At 42.3% G+C, this 26580-nt stretch overlaps 1 protein-coding gene across 1 annotated transcript in view; it reads right to left on the reverse strand.

Moving 5' to 3' along the window:
- The window catches only part of mob2a (MOB kinase activator 2a), a 62671-nt gene extending 40704 nt beyond the window's left edge, over positions 1 to 21967 (reverse strand). The window contains exon 1 of the mRNA XM_034085096.2: positions 21438 to 21967. Within this exon, the coding sequence (XP_033940987.1) occupies positions 21438 to 21454 (17 nt within the window). The 5' untranslated portion in view covers positions 21455 to 21967. The remainder of the gene's footprint in view (positions 1 to 21437) is intronic.
- Positions 21968 to 26580: the final 4613 nt, after the last annotated feature.

Below are 26580 nucleotides of genomic sequence, written 5' to 3' on the forward strand. Positions count from 1 at the left end.
TAAGTGAGGCGTGCTGAGAGAGAGGAGCCGTCACTGATCTCCTGATGACTGGTATGCACTCTGGCATTGCTGGCATGCGAATAAAGGCTTTGCACCCGTGATGGGCGGGAGGAGGTGAGGATGGAAGATTAAAAAAAGAAAAAGATAAGAGATTAAGTGGCGCTGATGCATCGGCGACGTCCGGTACTGCTGCTATGCAAAATGTGGATGTCTTTGAAGGCATGTTATGAATGGAGGGAGAAAGAAGGAATGTAGCAGTAAGGAAACCACTAGGGCGACTTGTGGAACACCTATAGGATATGTTGTGCAAATGTTGCCTTCAATGAAAGAAAGAATACCTGGTGGAAACCTTAAACAAATGTAAGATGAGAGGTTGGGGCGGAGACACACATTCAATGCTTCTGTTGCAGTGAATGACAAATCATTATTGGAGTATCTGATTTATCCTTCACTTAAAAATATAAATAAAATACTCAAAGAAAAATTAAATACGTGCCTCCGCAGAGAGAAGAACAGAACCATTGATCTGTGTGTCTGCCTGTGGCTGGTGGTGGACTGGTATAGCTAGTGCAATAGGGTCATGTGATACTGCACTGGAAAGAGCCGACAGACCCCGGTGCACCCTGGGTAGGCCTGCGAGTGCTGATTATGCAACAGGATCTGATTTCATGCCCATTGGATTGCTCTGGTTCTCTCACTTCCCCTGCCTGCTTTCTCTTCTTCAAAAACACTTTTATCTACATTTCTCTTCATGCCACAAACTGTCTGCTATAGCTCTTTTTCTTTCAATGGTTCCCCGTCTCATCAACAACACACAGAGCTACGCATGCTCTACCCTCTCCTGGAAAATAGTGCATTTATGAGGCCGGCTAAAATCAATATGATTGACCAAACAAAGTTACCTACTGTAACTGCTGACAGGTATTCTTTTTCCCAGCAGCACTTCCCCGTCCACTCAAAAGTCATGTGAACTGGACATGTGCTGCCCTCTTGTGATGAAAAATATGCTACACCCATATTCTGCTTACAGCACCCTATTCATTCTTCCTGCAGTCAAGCTAGAGTTGCAACACTGATAACGGCATGCATTTTAGATAAACAAGTCCTGAGCTGTGGCTTGTTTACTACCTACTGGTGGTAATATTACCAGCCACGAGATGAAACAAACAGCCTGTCAAACTATTACAGGGTGTCATAAGATTCAAGGACATTTGAATAACTTTCATGGTCATCTTCATCTAATTTCCCAAATCAATGTCCCCATTAGCTTCATCAAAACATAGGCTATCTTCCTTGGAAACACACAACATCACAATATCGTGACATTATATAGATTGTTTTATTCACTGTGAAATTGTGGCCGAATCAATAAAGATTTCTGTTTCAGGATTACAGAGTTGAGGTTTATAACAAGATTTGGTCTTTATAGAGGTTTTAGTAGTAGATGTATTTTCTAGGGATGCACGATATTGGTTTTTGAAACCGATACCGATAACTTCCTGCTTCTCAAGACCGATACCGATAATAATATAATATATATATATATATATATATATATTAAATGTACCTGTAGTTTTTGCACACCTGGTGGTAACAAAAAGACTAGTAGTGAGCAAACGACATGAGCATTACTACTATGAACAAAACAAAGCCAAGAACAGTTTTGACTCTTCAAAGTGACCATATTTATTTTCCCAAACAAATCTGGCAAACTTCTTGCCTTTTTCTAAAGCCTCGTCGATAGGTAAAAGCCCCGGTGCCTTTGCAGCTGGCTTTGGATTCGCCGCTAGTTTAGCAGCGCAGGCGTCTTCGTACGCTTTTAACACACCATCGTAGCCATGGCGATGTTTCAGGTGACTAATCAGGTTGCAAGTATTATAGCTCGTTGCCTTTTTTCCTCCTCGTGGAACTTCTGCATTGCATTTGTTAATACAAATAGCAAGCGAACTATCCAACTCTGAAACTTTGAAATAGTCCCATACTACCGACGACATGTTTGTTTACTGTCCTGGCTTCACTGCCGCACACCATTTACGTCACAGCCAGGCAGGAGTTAGGGAGCGCTGGATTTGTGAAGAACTCCCCTCTTCCTAAACCACTAATACCACAGTACTGGCAAAACGGGAGGAGCCGAGTGAAAAACAAGCGACCCTCATCCCAATCCACCCACACCGCAGTATTTTTTTCTTTTTTTTTACCCAAAAAAAATATTGTATATTATCGGGGCTATTAATACTTTTATCGGGTTTATCGGGATGACGTCATAATTCCTAATATCGGACCGATAATTATCGTGCACCACTAGTATTTTCACTGCATTTCTTTCAGAAGTTTCAGATATTATTTTTGACAAACACTTTCAAGGGTTTTAGGACCTGTGGGAAGTCAGTATGGTGACAGCAGTATTTACGAACAAGAACTGAAAATCAGCGTTGCAGAAATGGATGCGGAGAGATTGAATGAAAGTCAGTATTTGAATTAAGCTCTGGCCTGACAGCAGCAGCCTGACTGGCCTTTTAATCAAATCTCCTGGCTCGTGTGAAACGCCACAGAGAGCGTGTGTTGATCCCTTTAATCATGCTTTAATCATGATTAATGGAAACAGTTTTTGTACATTTCCTGGCCAAGCACATGGCATGACGTCTCACCAGTTTCCCCGAGGCCACTTCACTGTTGAATTAGCAAATGTAAAGTATGGCACAAAGGCTAATTACCAGTATTCAGGCAGGCAGTGCAGCTGCACAGTCAGAGTGGGTATCACTGAAAGTGAAGGAGACAAACTGAGCAAGATGGAGGAGACCAAAGACAGAAAGAGACACGTGCAGCGGGGAAAGACGGCGCTCACGTTGCTTCTGATAAACCGGAGCGCAGAGTGACAGACGCCCAGCTGGGGCCTGCATGAGGAAGGCAGCGCTCACTTCCTGTGTTTGTGCATCTCACAGTTCGATTTGACTTCAGCGCTAAAGAGTGACGAAGACTTCCTGCTAGCTACTGCTTCAGACTCCCTAGACAGGAGAGGCAGAACAATGAGGAGGATAGGAGAGCACGTTACAGTACAGGGTGGGGCAGACAGGGAGATAAAGGACTAAAACACACACACACACACACACACACACACACACACACACGGGCCAAACCTGAGGCCATATACAAACAGAGCCACGGATACAGGTGAGGACACACGCTCAGTCTAAACAAGCAAATACATGCAGTCAGCAGATAACTGCTAAACTGGCAAGTGAAACATGAAAAGGGGAAGCACAGAGGCAAACAAAAAACCCTGTGACCTCCAAAATGTGAGCGTCCTTCTTTCGCTGTGTCAGACTGCACCAAACCTCACTTTAACAATATTAAAGCCAACACAGCAAGACTGAAATATGCTCCTCTTGAAAGAGTGCCTTCACCTCGCTGACATTCCATGCAACCCCCAGAGATGATGTGCATGTCCCATCTGCGTGCAGTGCAGTGTATTTCTGCCCCCCCCCCTCCGGCCCTGAGCAACACATGAACCCATCAGAGCGGACCAAAACCCCTGACCTACTGTTCTTCTGTGAGAGGAAACGGATGCGGGGACTTTCTCGTTCTCTCTCACTGGCACACCAAACTAACGTGAAAACTGACACATCATCTGAGGACAGAAACAGCCCACAGAGCGGATATCCAGCACACGTCTGTAGCATATAGCCTCACCCAGAGACATACATAGACCTTCAGTGTTTCTATATGCCGCAGTGTCAAATGCTGGCTTTTGAAGTGGAGTCAGGAAGCTCAGAATGACTCGGTTTGAATTTGAGAATAAAAAGGGGGAATTCCACGTCTCGAGTTGACAGACATGAGCGTTTAACAAGCAGGTAAAGTCCAATAAAAGGAGCAACTGAGTGGAATTGGGTGAAATAGGACCCTGGCATTTCACAAGTCAAAACATGATTAATTTAAAACTAATGGAACTAATGATTAAAGAAAAAAGTTGGTCAGAAGTACAGTATACGCAAACATGTCTCCTGGTTTGTCTTAATGTCAGATAATAGGACAAATATTCCCGTTATCATTTCCAACTACCCAAAAAGGATCTATTTATATAGCGTATTTTCAATTAACAGTCGAAAACGCAAAAGCTATTAAGTTTACTTTCAGATATTTCAAAAAATCTTCACGTTTCTAGAATCCAACTTAAACAATTAACCCATTGTCAAAATAGACACCTTTAAAAACAGCTGTGTTTTGACCTGTTTTATATTAGTTATGTAAAAGTGACCAAGTCAAACTTAGTGCTGCACACAAAACAAACAACACAAGCACAAACTTGTTGCATAATAATTAGCCAGCACAGAGAATGTGTTGGCCACTTCTCAAAAGCCTCACATAGCCAGAGACAGAGGTCAGGAATCATTTTTCACTTGCAGATCTTCTCTCTCTATTGCTCTTCATGTAGGCTAATCTCTTCCATCTCACCTCCCCGAGCAGGCCAGCTCACTTAGCCTCATTTAACCAGCTATCGGCCGGTAATAAATCAGCCGCACACTCCTCTCACCTCGAATCTGTAGGAGCGTGTTCACTCCCCCTGATATATGACTCAGACGGGCCCAGTGTGAGGCGGCTACTGTACGGGAGAACACTCCTGTTGGGAGTGCAGGCTGCAAGCAAACAACACCAAGAGGATACATATGACGTTTTTATTATTATTATGTTTTTATTTTTCCTATATGCTTACTCTATCTTATAGGGTTTCATATTCTTGAATCGATTCACTTCACTTGTGTCTAATCTTTAAGAGAGGAATTCTTATTGATTTTGATTGTATCATCGTACCTTTTACCTCCTTGTGCTTCTTAACCTGTTAAACTGTTATATGTTGTTGCTATGCTGCATGTATCTGTAAAAGTCTTAATATCTGATCGGAGGGGAATTTCTTTTTGTGTATTTCAACTTGTGATGTGTGCCATTTTGTAAAGCACACACGTGCTGTATGGAAAGTGCTATATAAATAAAGCTTTATTATTATTATTATAAACCTGGGGATGAAAGAATACAACGGGAAAGGAAAGAAAGGCAGAACATGGTCTTTCATTCCCAGATGGAGTTTAAATGGCTTTGCAGCAACATCTCTGTCTGACACATATTTTGGAAAGGAAGCTCTTTCCTTCCTTCCCATGGCTTCCTGGGTTAAACTGTGGCTGGCCTTGCTCTCATAAAACTCTGTTCACAGCCAGTCTTAAGCTACTTTTCATCGTAGCTCGTAATGCTCCCGGGCTGTTGGCTCAATGTTCGCATTTGTCAGAGAGAGAACAGCTGATTAGTCATGACTGTTCCTGCCCTGTCGTTTCTATTCCCCCGGGTGTCCATGGTAGTGCCAGTTGTGTGCGATGGGCAGGACTGACCAGAGCGTTATGAAAGAGCTAACACAGCTCTACTGCCCCACACACACACACACACACACACACACACACACACACACACACACACACACACACACACACACACACACACACACACACACACACACACACACACACACACACACACACACACACACACACACACACCACACACACACACACACACACACACACACACACACACACACACACACACACACACACACACACACACACACACACACACACACACACACACACACACACACACACACACACACACACACACACACACACACACACACACACACACACACACCCTTTGCCTACATTTCAAGTCAAACTCTTCTCGCGGATACATCTCCTCCTCCTCCTCCTCCTCCTCCTCCTCCTCCTCCTCCTCCTCCTCCTAGATGTGAAGCACCTCATGGAGCTGGCCTGTGACACGCTCACAACATCACATGTTTAGCAGGCTGCAGAAGGCTGTGTAACATCTGCATATTGCTGACATTGCATCCTCCAAGCAGAGAAGCGATAGTTGCTGCAGTTTTAACACTTGAAATGTTAATCAGAAAAAAACAAGACATTTTAGGACATCTTGTGGGTTCTAGAATAATATGGTGGGCATTTTAACGAATGCACTAATACGATATTGCACTATACAGAATTGAATAGATCGTTCCAATTGCCACTTATATCTGATATAGCTTTTTGAGTCTGTATCAACCCCAGTTACATATGACATTCAACTTAAGTGGCATATTAGTGAATAATTAAAGTCATTAATAGGTGCTTCAGCTTTGAGAGGATATTTACTTTAGGGGACATGGCCCACCTATGCTTTCACCCCAGTATACAAACTTGGACTTAAAATGAATAAATACGGGGGGGGAAAATGCGCAAATTCATTTATAATTTCAATGAAATCTTAACTGATGATGTCATTTTCCTTACTATTACAGTAGGTGTGGCAAGCTTGGAAACGGCACTGGATGGTTCTATCAGGGAGTGCTTTGGGTGTGGGCATCATTTACAGTGTGTCCTTCCTTAGTTTAAGATCATCCCACATCAGGGACATCATCCCCCCCCTCCTTGTATCTCTCTCCACATGCAGTGCACTTCCCCCCCCTTGCTTGACTGTCACAGTGGCAGGAAGTTGAGGAAATGTACAGGCCATATGGGCGGATCGGAGCCATACTGCAGGGTTGTCAGCGGACACATACGAGACATATGGTTGCTGGTGCGGGCCTGTCAGCTATTAAGCTTTTTATATCGCGGTCTCCCTCTAATCTTACCGAGTGCAGTTTAATATCTCGCCTCAACCATATCCACATGTGCTATGAGAGTGTGAACAGTCATATGCATGTCAAAAACACACACAGGACATCCTGTTTCTGTTGTATCTCTTCCTTTGGGTTCCTGAACTTCTCTTCCCTTCATTCCTTCTCTTCAACAATGTTAGCTTCTTGTTTAAACCTGTACAGAACATCTCAAAACCAACACACCTCACCACGCCATGCTCATGGATTACAGTGATCAGTTACGCCTGACTTTTTTTGCATTGGCAGGTCAGGCTGAATAAATTAAAGTCCATTTTGAATTTCTGTTTCATTTTGTTTCCCGGCACAAGATTGGCTCCTGGCTCCACCCTCCTTACTGGAAGTCAAGAGCGTGACTACTGTACATGTTTACTGGTAATGTCGTTGACCTGGGAATCTATCTTTCCCCTACCTACTCCTTTTTTATTGCGTCCCTTTCAAAAGATTAAAAGATAGGAGCATAAGCTCACATCTAGGGAAACGCCTCAGTGTCCCTTAAATCCCATGAGTCATAAAGTGAGACAGAATAGATGCAATGATAGACACTCTACTCAGTTAAAAACAATGAGGTACAACTTGTCCTCCTCAGGTATTTTCCACTTCTTCTCACTTGTTTAAAGGAAGAAAACCCTGCTCGGATAAAGAGGCCGTCAGGATCAGGATGCAAACCACCAATGGCATCATTTTTACTTCCTTTCCAAAAGCTGCTTTAAAAAAGTCACTTCAAGTACAAAAGGAACATCCTTCCTCATATTCCCTTGTTCATGTTCAATATGAGTGTTCACACTATTATCTACACGAGACTATCTTTTCCCTTCCTTCGTCCTGTCCTTTATTCTCAGCATGGGCTCCGCTGTGAGTCCTGTAATCCCATTTAGAGAGGGGCTGAATCACACACACACAAACATGCTTATACACATAAATGCAAGATTGCACACTCCTACACGTAACAGCCAGGGGGGAATTGGGTGTGTTGTTGAGTATAAGGGATAAAGAAAATAGCTTAATGTTGAGGAAAGAAGAACGTTTAAGAAGGAGTTCAGCATTGAGGACCGAGATGAACTTCCCTGAGGCTTGTGTGCTTTTAAAATGTATATGTGTGTGTGTGTGTGTGTGTGTGTGTGTGTGTGTGTGTGTGTGTGTGTGTGTGTGTGTGTGTGTGTGTGAGTGTGTGTTTTTCCTGATGCAACGCATCTCTAATCCAATTACAGCCTCAGCCACCAAGGACAAACCGAGCTATCTTACACCAACGCTAGCAGCCCACCGGCTCTGCACAGATTTAGCAGCTCAGCCGAAGCCTTGCCCGAGGGTGCTGACCACCTCCCAGTGAAATAAATAAAAGCATAATTAAAGGCTTTCTCCTGCAAAGCAAATTAGGTATCTTGAATGAGGAACTTCACTCACAATATTGGTTTTAAGGAATCAGAAATTATCTCAAATGATTATTGTTTTGTTATTCAGGTATTTGAATAATTATTCATGTATTCGAATATGAGTTATGAATATTTTTATTAATTTATTTTTTGGGAGGGATGCCTAAATTGATTACATATTATCAAATTGAATAATTCAATGTATATATATACGACAGTGCCATAGCTAAATGTGTTAGGTGACGTCTAAAGGTGTGTTTTGCTCCGCTCACCGGCCTCTCACAGCAGGCAGAGCTGCAGGTGCTGATCTCTCTCTCTCTCTCGCGTCCGGTTATACTTCACTCGCGTTTATGTCCAAATCCATCAGATCTAGCTAGTTCTAGCCAATGATATGGCTGCTGCCCCTCCCTACACACAGATCACGCAGACTCAAACCTCATCTTAGGCCCAAATGTGGCGCAAATGCGCTCCGCAGCCGTTGCGAGGTTCATGAGCGTGCTCCCCCGCCCCCTGTCAACACTCGCGACACATGGCCAGCCTAAACAACAATAAGCGCTGCTTGGCAACCGTGTGTGGCGAAAAGTACATAGACATTTTGACTGGTTTTGCCGGTATTCAACATATTTGACCAGTCATAGTCCGGTAATTATTTACACTCTAAGAAGAGTCCTACACAACAGACATGTCGTCAAAAAGGAGTCATGTGTGGAGATACTTCGACCAGGTTAGTGAGTGCGGTGTAGAGGCAAGGCAAGGCAAGTTTATTTATATAGCACCTTTCAGCACCAGGCAATTCAAGGTGCTTTACACAAATGAAAGACATTCAGACAAAGGCATTTAAAAACAGTAAAAGATAATAAAATAAACATTAAAACAAAAACAAAAAATGAAAGACATTAAGAAAATGGCATTTAAAATCAGTCATTAAAAAGAAAAGCTAATAAAATAAACATTAAAACTAAGATAAAAGTTACAGTGCAGTCTAAGATATGAATAGTTCAATTATTTCCGTATTTTTACGTGCTATACCTTGCTATACCCGCAACCTCCGTTCCAGCTGAGAGGGTCTTCTCTACAGCTGGGCTGATTGTGAATCGCCTCCGCATGAAAGCTGTAGGCCTATAGCTGTCAAACTGTGATCACCAGTTGAATACATTTGACAAATTCGACTTGGTTTCTAGACTTATTTGAACATGTATGTATTTTTTTCCCAAAATTATTGAAAAAAAATTGGGTACAAAATAAATAAAATGCTGAAAAAAAAATTATACGATATGTACATTTCGGTTAACCGGTTAACCGTTTTTTGGGGGGTCGAATATTCGAATATACATTTGCTTTCAAATTCCCAGCCCTACTACTGATACTGTGAGACTTTTGGCCCTATTTACATTCAGAAATGTTGCCTTTAAGATGATGCCACTGAACTCTGAAACTGCTTGGAAATGGCAAGTGTAAATTAAAAGATTATACATCAATAGAAGAAAGGCGTCACTAAATGTAACTTATAGCTAGGACTAGGGTTGCCAGAAACTGATCATGATCAAAATCGATTATTCGGCAGCCCTGGCGAATAATAATCGATTATTCGACCGACCCCTCCCCCCCCCCCCGCGGGAGAGGGAAAAAAAAAAAAAAAAGGAATTCCGTTGTTTTCTTTACTGGAACATGTTTAACAGTACAAACAACAAACAAGCATGTCATCACAACGACGTGGCCTTGAAGTGAAGTTGGTAATGGCCGGCTGTGCTGCGTCTTTCTCTGTAACCTCTTTGGCGTGCTTCGCACTCAAATGCGAACGCATTGTTGAGGTTGAGCTGTGATAGACCAACGTCTTTTCGCAGAGCTTGCATTTAACTTCCTTTGGACTTGTAAGGTCGAAGTACTTCCACGAGGAGGAACTCTTTTTACCTGCCGCTTTGTTCATCTTTAGTCGCACGTGTGAGGGAGAGGGGGGGTGGGGGCGGGGTCGGTGTGTACGCAGGCAAGTTTACAGTAAAACAAACTGGTGGTGTGACCAATGGCCATTTACAATTATTAATACTATTACTATTATTAGCATATATATATATTTATATATATTTTGGTTGAAACTTAGCCAGAAAATAAAACAAAAACATAAATAATAAAAAAATATATATATAAATAAAATCGATTTTTAAAAATAATATTCGATTATGGAGACTGTAGCGAATATTCGAATAATCGCTGGCATCCCTAGCTAGGACACAATCTGAAAGACTGTAACCAGCCGGAAAATAAATGCATCCAACTGTTCTGAAGGGTGTCCCTTGTGGGTGGCGGACAAAAACAGCCCTAAACCCTGCTGCAGGGGTTCAACTTAGTATAGCTGATCTTAAGACAGCTCTGGCTGGCAGCAGTCCCTGACTATGATACATTCTGACAGAACAGTAGCTGCTCCCAGGACTTTGGCAGCAGCTACTAGAGGAACCAGAAGTCGACGAACAACAAGAGATAGAGAGCGAGAGAACAGCTGATTAGTCATGACTGTTCCTGCCCTGTCGTTTCTATTCCCCCGGGTGTCCATGGTAGTGCCAGTTGTGTGCGATGGGCAGGACTGACCAGAGCGTTATGAAAGAGCTAACACAGCTCTACTGCCAAAGGCCACACACACACACACACACACACACACACACACACACACACACACACACACACACACACACACACACACACACACACACACACACACACACACACACACACACACACACACACCACACACACACACACACACACACACACACACACACACACACACACACACACACACACACACACACACACACACACACACACACACACACACACACACACACACACACACACACACACACACACACACACACACACACACACACACACACACACACACACACACACACACACACACACACACACCAAAAATAAGCGGAACGTTGAAGTTAAAGCTGTAACTAAATGGAGCTGAAGATCAATTTATCTCCAAATATAAAGTCACATTATATAAACAAGAGGCGCTTTCACACAGAGTACTTTTCCCAGGAATAGTTCCCGGAACTTTGTTCCCCGGAAATCTTTAGTTCCGGTCCAGAACTATGTAACAGATCACGTTCACACCGGAAAAAGTCCCTGAGGGAGGATTACGCAAATGAAGCCGCTGACGTCACTTCTTCTTTTGCTTTTGGTTTACTGGCAGGCCGCAAACAACTTCACGGCGTATACTGCCACCCGAAGTCCCCGGCCGGAAGTCCCCGGAGTTGGGGACTTCTACTGAAGCCTTCAGAGTAAATCGACAGAAGCACCAACACCTCATCATCACTCCACCGCTCCCATGTTTTCTTTTGTGTTGCCATAAGTTAGTCTCTCTCCGTTGGTGCGCTGGGCTAATGCTAATAATGCGAGCAAATAAAATGGCGGCTTCACAAAACCTTTCTGAGTTTTAAGGGGCGTGGTTTGCAATTCGCCCAGCCAATCAGAAATTGGAACCTTTTCCTCCCCAAGAAAGTGCCACCTCTCTAGCAGGGACTGAAAAGGGGTGAAAGAGTTCCTGAAAAAAAGTTCTAGTTCCAGATCTTTTTGGTGTGAACGCAAAATCCCAGGAACTATCAGAACTATTCCTGCAGGGCTCACCGCTAACTTTTAAAAGTGGTTGCCAGGCTGGCAACCAGGCATCAGCTTTTGGTTGCCAAAACTGAAAATACGGTTGCCATTTTTAGTCACCTTATATTTTAAATAATTAAGATACTATACAGTTATACATCAACTTAATAATGAAAATGTGTCACAAAAGAATGTTCAAATGCTTTACAATAAGTAATTAACACAATTAGCAACTTAAACTTAAGTGGTAGTAAACTTGTCCACCCTCAATTGCTGGTATACAAAATACCAGTAGTCCAGCTGTTGTCATGTTCTTCACAGATCCCTCACAAATGAATTGAGCAAGTCACTAGTTTCTTGGTCATCCGTTGTCTCCCTTTCAAATGTGGGTTTCTTGACCTTTGTGCTGATCCCCACCATAGATCCATTGGCCCTTCAGCATTGAAGTCTTGGATTGTGGTTCTGTCATTGGCCAGACTAATACATTTCTAATGTTAAATAAATGGAAACCATTCACAGTTAAGAATTAGATATTCATTATTAATGCTGTAAATTACCTTTAATATGTCTTACTATATTTAAAATGTGTTACCTTTTTATAGAAGTGATTATATTTGTATGCCAATATTTTTCTAAGGTAAAGTTTCATTTTGCACTTTTATTTTGGTAGTAATAAGATCGGAACTCTTATTTTTGAAGGAACTTTTACCGGAAGTGAATGCACAACGGAGCAGAATGTACATATTTCGCCTCCCAAGATTTTTATTTCCTCTTTACTTTTCGTTCGGGTTCATCTTGCGCTTTATCAGTTGAATCACTTTGAACATTCCTTTGAGATGTTGACGGGTTGGCCAAACCTTTTACCCCACAGTCAAACAACTTCATTTGCTTCGCCATTTTTTGTAAAACAAACACAACGCACCGCGCACGTGAGTAAACGTGCATCGCTTTCTGGCTCCGTAATCACACCAATGCACGTGCAACTTAAGTATCAGGTTCCGACTGGTCACAACAAATAATTAACATTTATCTATTTTGGGGTGCACATTTTGCTGTTTGCTGTGCTTATTTCTTTATGTTAAAAACAGGTTGCCACTGATGGCAACCAAAGGCCAAGAAGTGGTTGACATTTTTTCCGGATGGTTGCCAATGGCAACCTGGCAACCGTTACTGTCGAGCCTTGTCCTGGGAAAAGTACTCCGGTGTGAAAGCGCCTAAGGAGGGCTATTGTGCAACTGAGTGGTTACCACGCCATATGCATTAACACTCAGGTATTGAGTTGGGTTTGCAGACTCTTGATCCTTCATAGTATTAGGTTGCACCATACTCAAAGAGCACATTGTCCTCAGGATGTTGAAACCTCATCTTGGCTCAAACATACTGGTGAAAAGGGGCAAAAAAACACCACACCTAGCAGGAGCTTCTATCTCAAATCCTCGCAAAAGTGCTTAACACAGCTGTGCGTTCACGCATGCAGATTCTCCAATTATGCAGTTGTGCATATTCAGTGAAAAGCAAACTGCAGAGTCATTCGGGTATCGTGTTCATTTCTGGGCCTCTGTGTCCCTGCCTCAGGAAAAGGGAAGGGAAGACGGGGATGTAGAGCGGAGTCTCAAGAGACAAACCAGAGTACAGCAGTATTTACTCAGGAGTGTGTGGGTGTGTGTGTGTGTTCTTGTACCCAAGCTGTTTGCCTCCTCAAAAAGACATTCAATAGAGCCTTTATAACTCCCTCAATGATGCAGACTGATGTCCTGAAACACTCCTTGATACAGCATTGTGCCTTCAAGCCTAGGGAGGGCTCACGGGCAATTCTCTGCGTTCTTTCCTCCCGGCACCAGCTAGGTCAAAACGGCAACATGATGTGGGAATACTTTAATCAACTAATCCTAAATGAGTTGCGTTAGATTTGTAGTTTTAGTTTTTTTTTAAGGGAAGACACTGTAGTTATTTCTGTATCGATACGAAAGACTCCTCCCTGGTGAAGCAGGTGCTTGTTCCTAGATTGACTGCTTGCTTTAGGTATCACCTTCCTGTGAAACCCGAAGACACCTCTGAACTATGACAGCTGAGCTTTTACAGCATAGCAATGACGCCTCTGCTCACTTTAGGATCTGTTGTGCTACTGGGGAGGAGGAGGAAGCTGCTACCGTTGCCCCCCCCCAAAAAAGGGGACTGATGTCGGGGATGGGAGCTGGGGACTTGTTTGTTTTAACCCTTCCAGCTGTGCTATGCTTTCCACTGTTTCCATTCTTTCTCCAAAACAGCACGATACAGCTTGTACAATACTTCTTTGCATATAGGCTTTCCTCCAACATGCTCAAATGCACATAACACCCTGCTAGCCCTAGTTGTTAAACATTTATCAGAGAGAGATTAGGCGACCCAGGGCCTTGCTCTCTGCAGCTGAACAGTCCAGCAAGGCATGCAAGCACGCAACAGTCTCTGCACATCAGCGTCCCAGGAGAGGGGGGGGGGGTTGTGTATTAAAGGGAGAAAGAGACAGATAGAGTGAGTGAAACAAACCAAGCCAGAGAGGGCACGACCGAGTGAGTTGGAGGGCTGGAAGTGACTAAGATGCCCTTTCTGGGGAGTAAACAAACCAACTACCCTTCTTGTCATTCAGCCAATCCCTCAGCACCAGCCCATCATGGCAGAACAGCCAGAAGCATGCTGTGTGCATGGAGCATGCCCCAGCTACGTTACAGCAGCACAATGTTGATTGGAAACTGAGGCACATAAATCAATGAGGAATATTTATCTCTGTAAAATTGATTGCAATTCGATAGAAATTCCCGATAGAAAGTCTGTGGAGAAAATGTCTCCACAGACAGTTGGGACAGCTTGATCAACACTCAACTCCATTATTGACACTTGAAACTGATTATGAATAACTTATCCACCTAGCACCTTCAAACAAAGGAAGTCAATGGCTGTCATTTGTCTCAGGGTTGGTTGCTTTGGTGAGCCGATGTGTGTTGACATACTGGCATACATCTGCCACCCACAATAACAGGTGGATTTGTTAAACTACATTGTCAACTATAAGATTGGCTAGCTTACGTGGTCTTAAAACATCTTGGCCTAGGCTGTCCTGGGTGTGTAGTCGTAAAGCAACGTTAGTGCCAGACACAATACATTTATATTTAATAGAGTTATTCTTACTTTGGGCTCAGACAAATGGAGAGCCAACAGAACGCTTTCCCCTGTAACAGCAAGTTAGGAGCTCTTTCCCTGGCAGACACTGAGACCATGTTCTAAGCTGACTGCCCTCAGGTCAGCCCTTAAAACAGAACAGTGAGAGACACTGCAGGCGATCGTAATGCTTGAAATGAAGACAGCAAAGTTATACTTGATCGAGGTCTAGACCACGCAACACTCTGAGAGTGTGGCTTAGTTTCAATTCTCCAAGCAGGTGACTGTTTTAGGATGATGTCTGCTCCTCTGCCACAGCCTATTATCAGCATCGCATCTGCGGAGCGAGCAGCAGAAACAGCCACCTGGGCCGAGACTGCAATAGTGTGTGTTTGGGTTTGTGTGTGCGTGTGTGTGTGTGTGTGTGTGTGTGTGTGTGGTGCGGAAGCAAATAAGGCAGGGGGGTTGCATGAGGACAACATCTACACATATACACTAGGGATGCACGATATTGGGCTTTTGAAACCGATACCGATACCGATAACTTCCTGCTTCTCAAGACCGATACCGATAACCGATAATAAAAAAAGATTTACGCCACTAATTATTTTAACGGGATTAACGCATGTGTATTTTTTTACCTTGGCCGCCCCGTAGTTTCAGAGCGCATCGAGAGTGGCCCGAGCGAGTGAGAGAGAGACCTTACGTGCATTGTTGTTGTTAGCATCTGGTGCTAGCTAGTAACGGATATAAGGAGCTGTTTAAATGAAAACAGAGGAGCGACATTTCGCCACAACTGCACCGAGCACTTGACTTTATGCAGGAAGCCAGACAGCGGGACATTGTACGAAAAGTCAGCACACTCAGCACGGATAGTGCACAACATGATTGCAGCGTCCAGGCAGCTCCGGTTCGAGCATATGCCTTGAGTTGCGCGCGCGCGCACGCAACTCATATGACGATAATACAATACTGTGTGTGTGTGTGTGTGTGTGTGTGTGTGTGTGTGTGTGTGTGTGTGTGTGTGTGTGTGTGTGTGTGTGTGTGTGTGTGTGTGTGTGTGTGTGTGTGTGTGTGTGTGTGTGTGTGTGTGTGAGTGAGTGAGTGAGTGAGTGAGTGAGTGAGTGAGTGAGTGAGTGAGTGAGTGAGTGAGTGAGTGAGTGAGTGAGTGAGTGAGTGAGTGAGTGAGTGAGTGAGTGAGACTCCTTCTGCAACCTCCCAAACTTTCTTTTTATGTGTGCATTGTTATTTGTGCTTGAGCAACATTTTTACTTGAACTTTATTTCAATGAAATTAGTTGTAATTATTGTCCTACATTTTTATTTGTTTTACAGAGATGTTTCACAGCTGTCTGGGCCTAGTGGCCCACAGGCGGCGTTTATCCAGCAGCCACAACATCCATCTGTGCCGGCCCCCAGGTCAAGATCTACTGTTGCTCAAGGGCCTTCACCAGAGCCATCACCACCAAGGACCAGCAGACCAGCATCACTACAGCTGCCTCCACCTCCATCTGCGGCTGCCACCAGGTCAAGATACACCTCAACACAAAGGCTCCACCACAGCCATCACCTTCAACCTAGCCAACAAGGGGGTCTCGTGGAGGTCTCGTATAGCACTTGTACCCCCCACCTACACAGCAGCCCATGCACCATCACCCCCACCTACACAGCAGCCAGACCCACTGTCTTGGAAGACAGACAAAGACCTTGACACTGTCTTGACATTTATAATGAATAGTTGGTTGAAAGTTCTGATGTTCAATTTTGTAAATAGTTAGATTTTCCAGTTTCTTATAGTTATATAAATAGTTGGTTGAAAAAAACATATTTATAATAAATTGTTGGTTGAAAAAAAAAGGTTGAATGCTCAATTTGTATTTGTACACATCACATGAACCTTGGTATGTAATATGAAGTCATTATTTAGTCCCTGCTGTGGTGAAAGTAGAGTGATAAACACTTGTTTTACTCAAAATTCGAATTAATTTGTTTTCATTTTAGACATGAATTACACATTTATATACAGTGTAATTCAAATATTTCACTGCTTTTATGATTCTAAGACTTTGGTAACCAAATATAAAACACCAAAACATTTCGATCACATGAGTAAATTTGTGTTTTCACAAGAGTTTTGAAGATTTTCCGAAAATCGGATGTAACATTTTAAGCTTTTGAGCTACTTATCTCATCAAACAGTGCTTTAAGGTGAGTAATTTGCATATATAGCAATACCAGAGATTGTCCTGAACATTTTGATATTTAACACATGGGGTGCCATGTGAGAAGAAATACATTTAAAAAGGGGATTTAAGAAAACATCAAAAATTCGAGAAAATACCCTTAGACTCCAGAGGGTTATACTAGTGGTGCACGATAATTATCGGCCCGATAATTATCGGTCCGATATTAGGAATTATGACGTCATCCCGATAAACCCGATAAAAGTATTAATAGCCCCGATAATATAAAATATATTTTTTGGGTAAAAAAAAAGAAAAAAATACTGCGGTGTGGGTGGATTGGGATGAGGGGCGCTTGTTTTTCCCTCGGCTCCTCCCGTTTTGCCAGTACTGTGGTATAGTGGTTTAGGAAGAGGGGAGTTTTTCACAAATCCAGCGCTCCCTAACTCATGCCTGGCTGTGACGTAAATGGTGTGCGGCAGTGAAGCCAGGACAGTAAACAAACATGTCGTCGGTAGTATGGGACTATTTCAAAGTTTCAGAGTTAGAAAAAGGCAAGAAGTTTGCCAGATTTCTTTGGGAAAATAAATATGGTCACTTTGAAGAGTCAAAACTGTTCTTGGCTTTGTTTTGTTCACAGTAGTAATGCTCATGTCGTTTGCTCACTACTAGTCTTTTTTTTACCACCAGGTGTGCAAAAACTACAGGTACATTTAATATATATATATATTATATTATTATCGGTTATCGGTATCGGTCTTGAGAAGCAGGAAGTTATCGGTATCGGTTTCAAAAAACCAATATCGTGCATCCCTACTTAATACACTTCCGTTGTGCCTGACTGTTTGTTTACATAGAGTTAACTTGAATATTAAAACCAAGTTTGCTCTTGCAAAGTTCTCAATTAGGATCCGGTGCACTATAATTGCTCAATAAACAGCAAATTGATCCTTAATCCAAATGTTAAAAAAATGATATGCAGTTGTATGCCTTGTTTTGCAGTAACCCTGGGTGCCAGATGTGATCCACCCACTTCACTACTCTATTAATTAATAGGATCAAAAACTGACAGAAAACCATCTGACCATTTAGATGGTTTATTTTGAAACTGAGGACTAGTCTCTATAATGCATGTGGAGATCCTTTCATGATTTCAATATTATATACATGATTCTATGCTTCACATGGAATCTTTCTAACTGCTGGAGTCATGAGAGTTGACTTTGTACAAATTCAAAGACCACAAAACAGTTGCACTACCACATGAATGTGACAGACACCAGTAAATAGCTAACGTTAGACATTACACTTCTTTATTGGGTGTGAGCCACAGGGAACTAGACATACATCGCTCACTGTGGAGGAAGTTCAGCTTGTGGTGAGGGTGTTTATGCATTCTCAACTGCAAACTGAAAACTTTGACGTGTTCAAAGGCATTTTGACGTTTTCCGAAACAGATAAACATTTGATTGAAGTTGTCTTTCAATTTCAATTTTGATGAAGATATGATGCCTATATTTCAAAACCTTGACTAAAAACTTATTTTTCCAATACCATTATTTAAGAAGAAAAATAAATGCTTTTTCTCTAAAAAACCAACATCTAAAATATATCACTATTTAATGTTGCCTAAAGAGCTTTTAGAACATGTTTGAAATTGTGATTTGAAGATAGAAATGAATCACAAAATAGCGAAAACTCAATACCCAGCTGTTATACTTAGTAATTTCCTGAAAATAAATATATTCAAAACAAAGATTTACTTCTCAAATACAAGACAAAAACACCTGAAATATGTCACCAACAAGATGAAACCATAAAAGAAGCATCCCTATATTACTGGAATTACTCCGATGATGCAGGATAATAATACCCTGCCTGCACACCATGGAGTCACAGGTGATGCCGTGCGAGCTAAATGTACATTAAATCTGACTCTTGCTCAGGTCACGCAGACTAATGCGGCGCTCCACTTAGCCGCTGTAGTTTCCATTCTCTCGCTCATCGTTCAGCATTACCAGTCCATCACTCAAAAGCAAAGGGATTAAACATCTGTCAAAGCCTGCCCATTATGCCCAGCGGGAAAAGGCACATTTCGGCGTCTCGTATCTCTCCAGTGATTCAACGTCCAGTCTGACTCTGAATTTGAGGACATTAGGCTCTCAAATAATGCACTCTGTCCAAAGTATATAAACAGATATACCGAATGTAGTTCGCAAACACATTTTAGGGCAAACCCACAGGTGAAATACACATATACTAAGGTTTTTTTTTGCAGCCTCTTGTTGAAACAAAATTAAAACACCCGCCGTAAGCCCAAATATCATTTTCTCTATATCTCCTTTGCTAATTCTATCCACCATTTGTAGGCTACGACCTCCATTTGGTTCCCTGTGGAGCTTCATCCTTCCTATCTACTACTCCACCCCTTCCTCCCCACCTGCTTATTTCCTCCATTATTCTCCCTAATCAACTATTCCATCAAGAGCATTCATATCCACTTCCTCCATTGGTCAAAAAATTCTGCCATCTCCAATTCCTCCGCCCCTTTAGATCACCCTGCCTTTTCTTCATCAGTCTCTCCTCTTCTATTCATCACGCCTTCCTTCTCTCTCCATGTGCACATTTCTCCCCAAATCAGTTGCTTTCACCACCCAATTCTTCCATCCTCCTCTCCCTCTCTACCCTCTCCTCACTTCCTCCCTCTATCGGCTGTGGCGTCCTTCCCCCTAGGTCTGAAGTCAGAGTGATTACACGCTTGGTTAACTCATTCATGGACTCCACTCTGTCAGTGACGCACTCCTATGCATTCAGCTCACATACACACCGTACCAACATTATAAACAGTAGCCAGTGTGGGGCTTTAACACGAAGGTAAACACACATTCTCAGCATAGAGAAACACCATCATTCTTGTTCAATGGCTTTATATCTGAAAGGCACACTGTGGATGCCCCATTACACTTGGCATGAATAAACTATTTAGATTATATATAAGCATGACTCATTTCATGACTCATCGAAGTACAAAACAATTACTTATTGTGCCACTCCACAAACATCTTATTGCAGGCTGTGAATTAATATCAACTACATTTAACAGCTATGATAATCCCGATAAAACAAAGGCAGGCCTTCTCTAAAATCGTATTGAACGTGGTGTTCGCTTTCCTCACCTCTTACACCAACATTTTGTATTGAAGTATTTTCTTATCCGTTAACAAATTGGTGACAGACAGACCAGAGGTAATAGTTAGTAAACGCCAGTGCTCTAGTTGGGGTATAGGGAGACTGCATCGTTATCTGTCAGCCAAAATGTTCCGATGTGAAGAAGGAACTCCCCTGATAACACGCCTTCCTCTGCCCTAATCTGCTCACTGTGACCAGCCAGCCAGTCAACTTGATAAACTGTCAGCAAAAAGAAAAATCTCAAAGCAACACACCTTTTTGAAAAGATACCCAATTTGACTGTACCCAATTCGAGTGTGCTTTATCTTTGCATAGCAAATACTTAAGTAAATACAAGATAACACATTCAAGTTCTTTCGTTAGCAGACTGGGCAGGAAACTGATGTCAGGTTAATCCTGAATACAGGGATAATGGATTTGGTGTCTGGCTGTTAATCAGATCAATCTCATCTATAAGTACTGACTACCAGATCTCACACAAAAAAACATGACTCCAGTCAGCATCATCAACTTCTGTCTGGTGTCACTTGCACCATCATAGCAAAGAATACACAATTGATAAAACTACTGTACTGTGCATCTCGAATTAGTCACATCATGCGTTTCATTTAATGATTAACTTCCATCAACATGTATGTATCTTCCTCCAGTGTACCTATATCACAAGTATGGGAGCAGCATCCTGCATCAATGAGCTCGTTGACACCCTGCTGTGTCCCAAAGGCATCACATTAGGTAGCCTTAGGCTAGCATGGCTGCTAACAGAGGGTCCCATGCACCTTGCACAGGAAATAAACTGAACCCGGGCATAGCCGCGTTAGCAAGACTGACAGGCTGCTAATGTTAGCCCCTTTGCTGTGTTAATCATTCCTAAAAATAGTCTCCCTGTTCAGCAAACTACCGTGTACAGAGATGTTCTCACAACCTAATCTGGGCGCTGTCACCTTTGGCTAGATCGCTGCAGGCCATAGAGATGCCCAAAAATACCGCCTGGCCCGGGGTAACAGGAGGCTGGCTCACCGTCAGTGATGAGACCGTTGCCAGCTTTGCTACCAAGCTAGCATCGCAAAGCTAAGCTAAGCTAGGCAAAATGCTACCCGCCTGTGGCCATATTAACGTGTTTAAGTTGAAATGTATCAATATTGGACACGACAGTGCCCTGTGTAGTGCTGGCTGAGGTGGTGTCAGACACAGTGGGGTGTATTTGCAGTTGACCTGACAGAGGAGGGTAAAGCTAGGCACGCTAGCTGTCTGTACTCACCCCATTAACCAATCCATGGCGCTGTTTGTAGCTAGCTTAGCTAACGTTAGCAGGCAGGGGATGAATCCACCAGGAGCTGGAGGCGACCCCTAGTTTATGCAGCCACCACCCTCGCTGCCCTGGCTGCCTGGCCCCCGAGTCCCGTCGCTCTCCCCGGGGCCCGTGTGTCTCCCAGCTGCGGGATCCTGGCCGGTCAAATAGAAACGCCGCTTAAACTTTGAGCGATTGTCCTTGTTTTGATCCTCAGCTGGCTCGGATCATGAAGAGGCAGTATAACACAGTCAGATCAGTCTGCTAGCTGGTAGCGGGAGCGCAGCATTGAGTGACTTTGAGCAGGAAGGCGAGCTGAGGAGAGCGGGGCAGCGGTGTGGGTATGCCTGGTGTCCGGTGTGCAGTGGCGCCGAGAGGGGCTTGTCTGTTGGGATGCCGCTGGTCAACTCGGTAACCTCTGTCATGAAGCCTTGTATGGCTACCGTGCTAGATGACAGCCTGAACCTCCACTGGAGCTGCTGCTTTCTGAGCGAAGTCTAAATCGGAGTCCGGAAGTAAACACAGACCCGACCCACTCTGTTTCTCCCGTGCGTAAAACGCATGTCAAGCAGGGCTGTATGAACATGGATGCAATGGATGTGTAGTGAGCAGGTTAGATACATTGTAAAAATCAGCCACTTAGGACTTTAACACTTGAATGTGAAGATGATCACCTCTCCTGTTGGCATACCATAGTATTATTGTTTATAGCATATACATTGCCATGTTATTCTAGGGCAGTGGTGCATGATGTCGTAGTAACAAAGGGTCCCCAAGATATAAGGGATCATTGCAGCACTTTTTTTTTTTTAATCTGAAAATTTTAATAATACAAATCAAAGGAACAAAACACTTTATGGTCTTTATACAAAAGCCACAATCAGTGGTTAGACTTCACAAATCTGGCTAGACATTGCTTTGTTTCAAGGGGTCTATAGGAACCACTGTTTTATAAAAACCTGCTTCTCCAGCATCTCATATATATGGCAGGTCTCCGATTCTGTGGACATTTATTAAAGTGGCCAAGTCTGCTGAGGGTCAGCACATGTTTAAGACCAAGGTCCACCAGTAAATCCTTCCATGTCTTGCATTGTTGAGCCTGCTGTAGTTTTCAATTGTATAACATATAAAATAGAACAACCCTCCACACTTAAGAAGATAAACGACATTGGAGGCTATACATCTCAACAGGAAGGTATTCATGCACTGACCTGTCACTGTGAACCTGTGCAGGCAGGGCAGTTACATTAATGACCAATGTATCACAGGTTAAATGATTACAGTAAACTGTCAGCTTTACTGCTCTGCTTGTTAGGCACCGACTGTCCAGAGCCAAAGGGGATTGCTTTTATGTCCTCACTTTACTTCACTGTTGATCTGCCACCTATTCCACGCTTAATTAAGTCAGGCATGACATTTGATCAGCAAAAAATCTGTTTCAGTAATTCAAAGAGCTGACACTTGTTTTGCTTCATGGTCTCAATGTGTTATGACCCTCTATCAGCCTGTATACTGAAGAGTAGTTCTGAAACTGTTTATCAATTGATCAAGATCATTTTTATTTCAAACTAAACTAATCAGCCTTTCTCTGGTAAGTTCCCATCAGCAAAAACACGTGGGTTTGCTATCCTGGCTCCAAAATGGTGGAATGAGCTCCCCATTGACATCAGGACAGCAGAAAGCTTGCACATCTTCCGGCGCAGACTGAAAACTCATCTCTTTCGACTCCACTTCGAGCGATAGAATTACTAACTAAGAACTGCTAACAGAGCACTTATATATAATAAAGGACTGGCTTATCTATAGCCAGTTGAGTAGCACTTGAAATACTTGGCTCTATGAAACCTGATGTACTTATATAATTCTGTTTTCTTCAAAGTTGTGTCTTCCTGGTCGAATGCACTTATTGTAAGTCGCTTTGGATAAAAGCGTCAGCTAAATGCAATGTAATGTATATGACTGTACAATGTTTGGCTGCTAGGATGAACAAAACAATATATTTGAAGACACATTGAGAAATTGTGATGAGCATTTTTCACTATTTTATGACAAATTATTAGCCAAACGATGAGTCAGAAACATATTTGACAGATCAATCAACATAAACTCATTGTAGTCACAGAAAGTAGATTTTTGTTTAATTTTTTACAAGATACAGGATCTGCAATTTAGAGAATACAAAATGATTAATTGATCAACCAGTCAAATGTTAAAGTCTTTAAGATTTCCATTTTTTTCAATTTATGAATATTATAGGTATATGAATATAATAACATAATTCATCATGTACATCAGTCTTAACCTTAGCCCTTGACCATTTATTTTTTATAGCTTTTCAAATCTCTTTCCCTTCTTCCACCCCCCTTCTCTTTCAAAGATGTTCCACTTTAGGAAAACCATCGATCAGACAGATGCAATTTGCAAAAGATGGGATCAATATGTAATCTGCCCTGCAAAAATGACTGGTCTCCTCTCTGCCTGTCTGCCTCTCTCTGAGAGACCATTAGAGCGAGACGTATGGTCGTCATCAGGTCCTAACAATGCTCTCTTCCTTTTATTTTTGTGTCTCACCCTCTCCTCCCTTTTTTCTCCTGCATTCCTCCACTCAGCCTCCTTCTATAAATAACAGAAGCACACAGGTGACAGAGAGGGCATTCCGAATAGGAGCCCTGTTAACAGGAGGCAGAGCCACATGATTGGCTCGTTGACACTGCTGGCCTCCAATCAGTTAACAGAGAGGAGGAGTCACAGAGATCATTGACAGGAGGCTGGGGGAATATTCAAACATGATGTAATGCTGTTAACAGCCACACGAGGGCGGTGTGGGATATTTCTTGACACCAGACAGTGTGCAGAAGTTAGTGCTGCATTGAGTCCAATTTAACAATTCTAACACGGTTATGTTATTTATACTGGAGGACTCAGCTGGTCCAGGATCAGCAGCGGAAGATGTCTTCCAATCGGGGACAAAATGGAGAAAGCTTTGTTAGAGATCACATGTTCTAACTTTATACTGTCTGATGGATTTCAGGAGTGACACCATAACATGACCATTTTCATGGGTTGCTTCATTCAAATGATTTATGTAGTGTCTACATCGAAGGCATGTTTAAAAAAAGGCTTGACATGAATAAATCAATAAAACATTGTTTGCATATGTATAGCTACCATAGACTGCTACACAACCTTGTTAAAAAAAAGTACACTGCTTTTGACAACATCAGCTCTTTGTTTTCCTTCAACATGAAGTAAAATCTTGCCTTTCAGATAGTGTCGTTTCAATTTCTCAGGTAACCAGGGGCTTGAATTATCTTAAAAAAGAGAAATGCCCCATGTAAATCCCTATCAAAACTAATTGAGTAACTAATACAGTATTCTGGGATAGCAGACATTTCAGAGAGGAAGAGGGTGTTTAATGATGATTATGATGGTGGTGGTGATGATGATGATGATGATGATGAGTATTAATATTAGTGTTTTTATATTAAGAGTTAATGCATTTTTGTAGTCATTATTATTTTAATTAGTTATTATAATTGTATTTTAAAAACAAATGTGTACATCTTTACACATTTTGAAATCAAGCTTGTTTATGTGGAAAGAAAGCATGACGATGTCATACTGTTATCTTTGAGAATGATGCACCCCAATAAAAACATTTTAATCAAAAGAAGAAATAGATCGGTACTGGCACTGATTACAATCCAATATCTTTAACTTATATGCTTCACAACATGAGGCTTTTTGTCCATGCAAATTAAAAGCTATTGTCTGTTTTGCAGCGCCTTTTCACAGAAGACTTTTTGACATGTCACACTAGAAAAAAGTTGGTTTCTGGCTTACTTGATATGGCCTATTACTGTCAACAGTTACAGTCCATGTGACCCTTTATCCGTTAACTCATTATGACACACTCCGATAGCAAATTCATGACAGCATTGCAGCATGACTACACTGACCTCTGCTCAGACTGCGATGACCTAAGATGAGTCCAGCACACTATGTGTACCTCTCATAAGGATACAGGGTGTTGTCAGAGGTCCGGCTGGAGCCAGAGATGTGCTCTGTGGGAAAATGAGCCGGGCTCTGGTCAGGTGCTCGTCTGAGTTAGCCAAGGTCACTTCCTGAAATCCATCCACTCGTCAATACTGAGCCATCCAGGGGTCGATATGTTCCCATTCCACAGCATCACAGTCAGTGCATTACATGAGAGGGATCTACGCCAGTCCATAGAGACCCAGAGATTCACTAAAAACAACTCAACAACAATCTGACAATCTTTCAGTATACTTTCATTATAAAACTTGTTATATTCAAATTAAAGGACTTTTTTCAAAGCTTAGGTGCACCCATTATCTTAATGAGGGCTTGATTAAATCTAATTGTCCAAATAATATCTGAAGACAGCATGAACAACACCAAGGCCTTTAGTAAAACTGCAACATCTAAAATAAATGAAGTAATTTAAAGTCAATGTTATTTGTGCTAATCTTGCTTCGGCATATCAATATTCCAAATGTTGATTAATAGCATTACAATTCATTACAATTAAGTTAGTGTCATTCTGTAAATGACACTATCGTGGTAACTAGCAGTGAAGCCAGTACATGGGTGAAAGCCTTTTTGAGTTATCATTGAACAAAAGCACAGGTGTTAAGAATGACAATAACGAGGGCTGCATTCCATTCAGGAGACGAGGTGAGCATTCGTTCATTTTATTATTTACACCTGAGCACATTTTCCTTCTGATTTCAAAGTGTTATTTGTGAAAAAAAAGCTCCAAACATATCTGTACACACACACACACACACACACACACACACACACACACACACACACACACACACCCCACATACCTATAGATCGTCTCAGTGCTGCCAGGGTGAACGAGGTACTGGCGGCCTTCCCCATGACTGATATGATTTATTCATAGCTGGCAGCGGTAACGCTAAAAGCCATTAGGAGGCATTAAAACAGAGACACCTCACATTACTCCTGCATGAATTATACATGTTTAGTAGATGTAATGAGGAGTGGGTGTTTGTGTGTTTCTGTGACATAAATTACACAGACGAGACATTTGTTTTGAAGCTTTCAAAGGACTTTTAATGTC

The sequence above is a fragment of the Pseudochaenichthys georgianus genome, chromosome 6 (assembly GCF_902827115.2).
Source record: "Pseudochaenichthys georgianus chromosome 6, fPseGeo1.2, whole genome shotgun sequence".
Lineage (NCBI taxonomy): Eukaryota > Metazoa > Chordata > Actinopteri > Perciformes > Channichthyidae > Pseudochaenichthys > Pseudochaenichthys georgianus.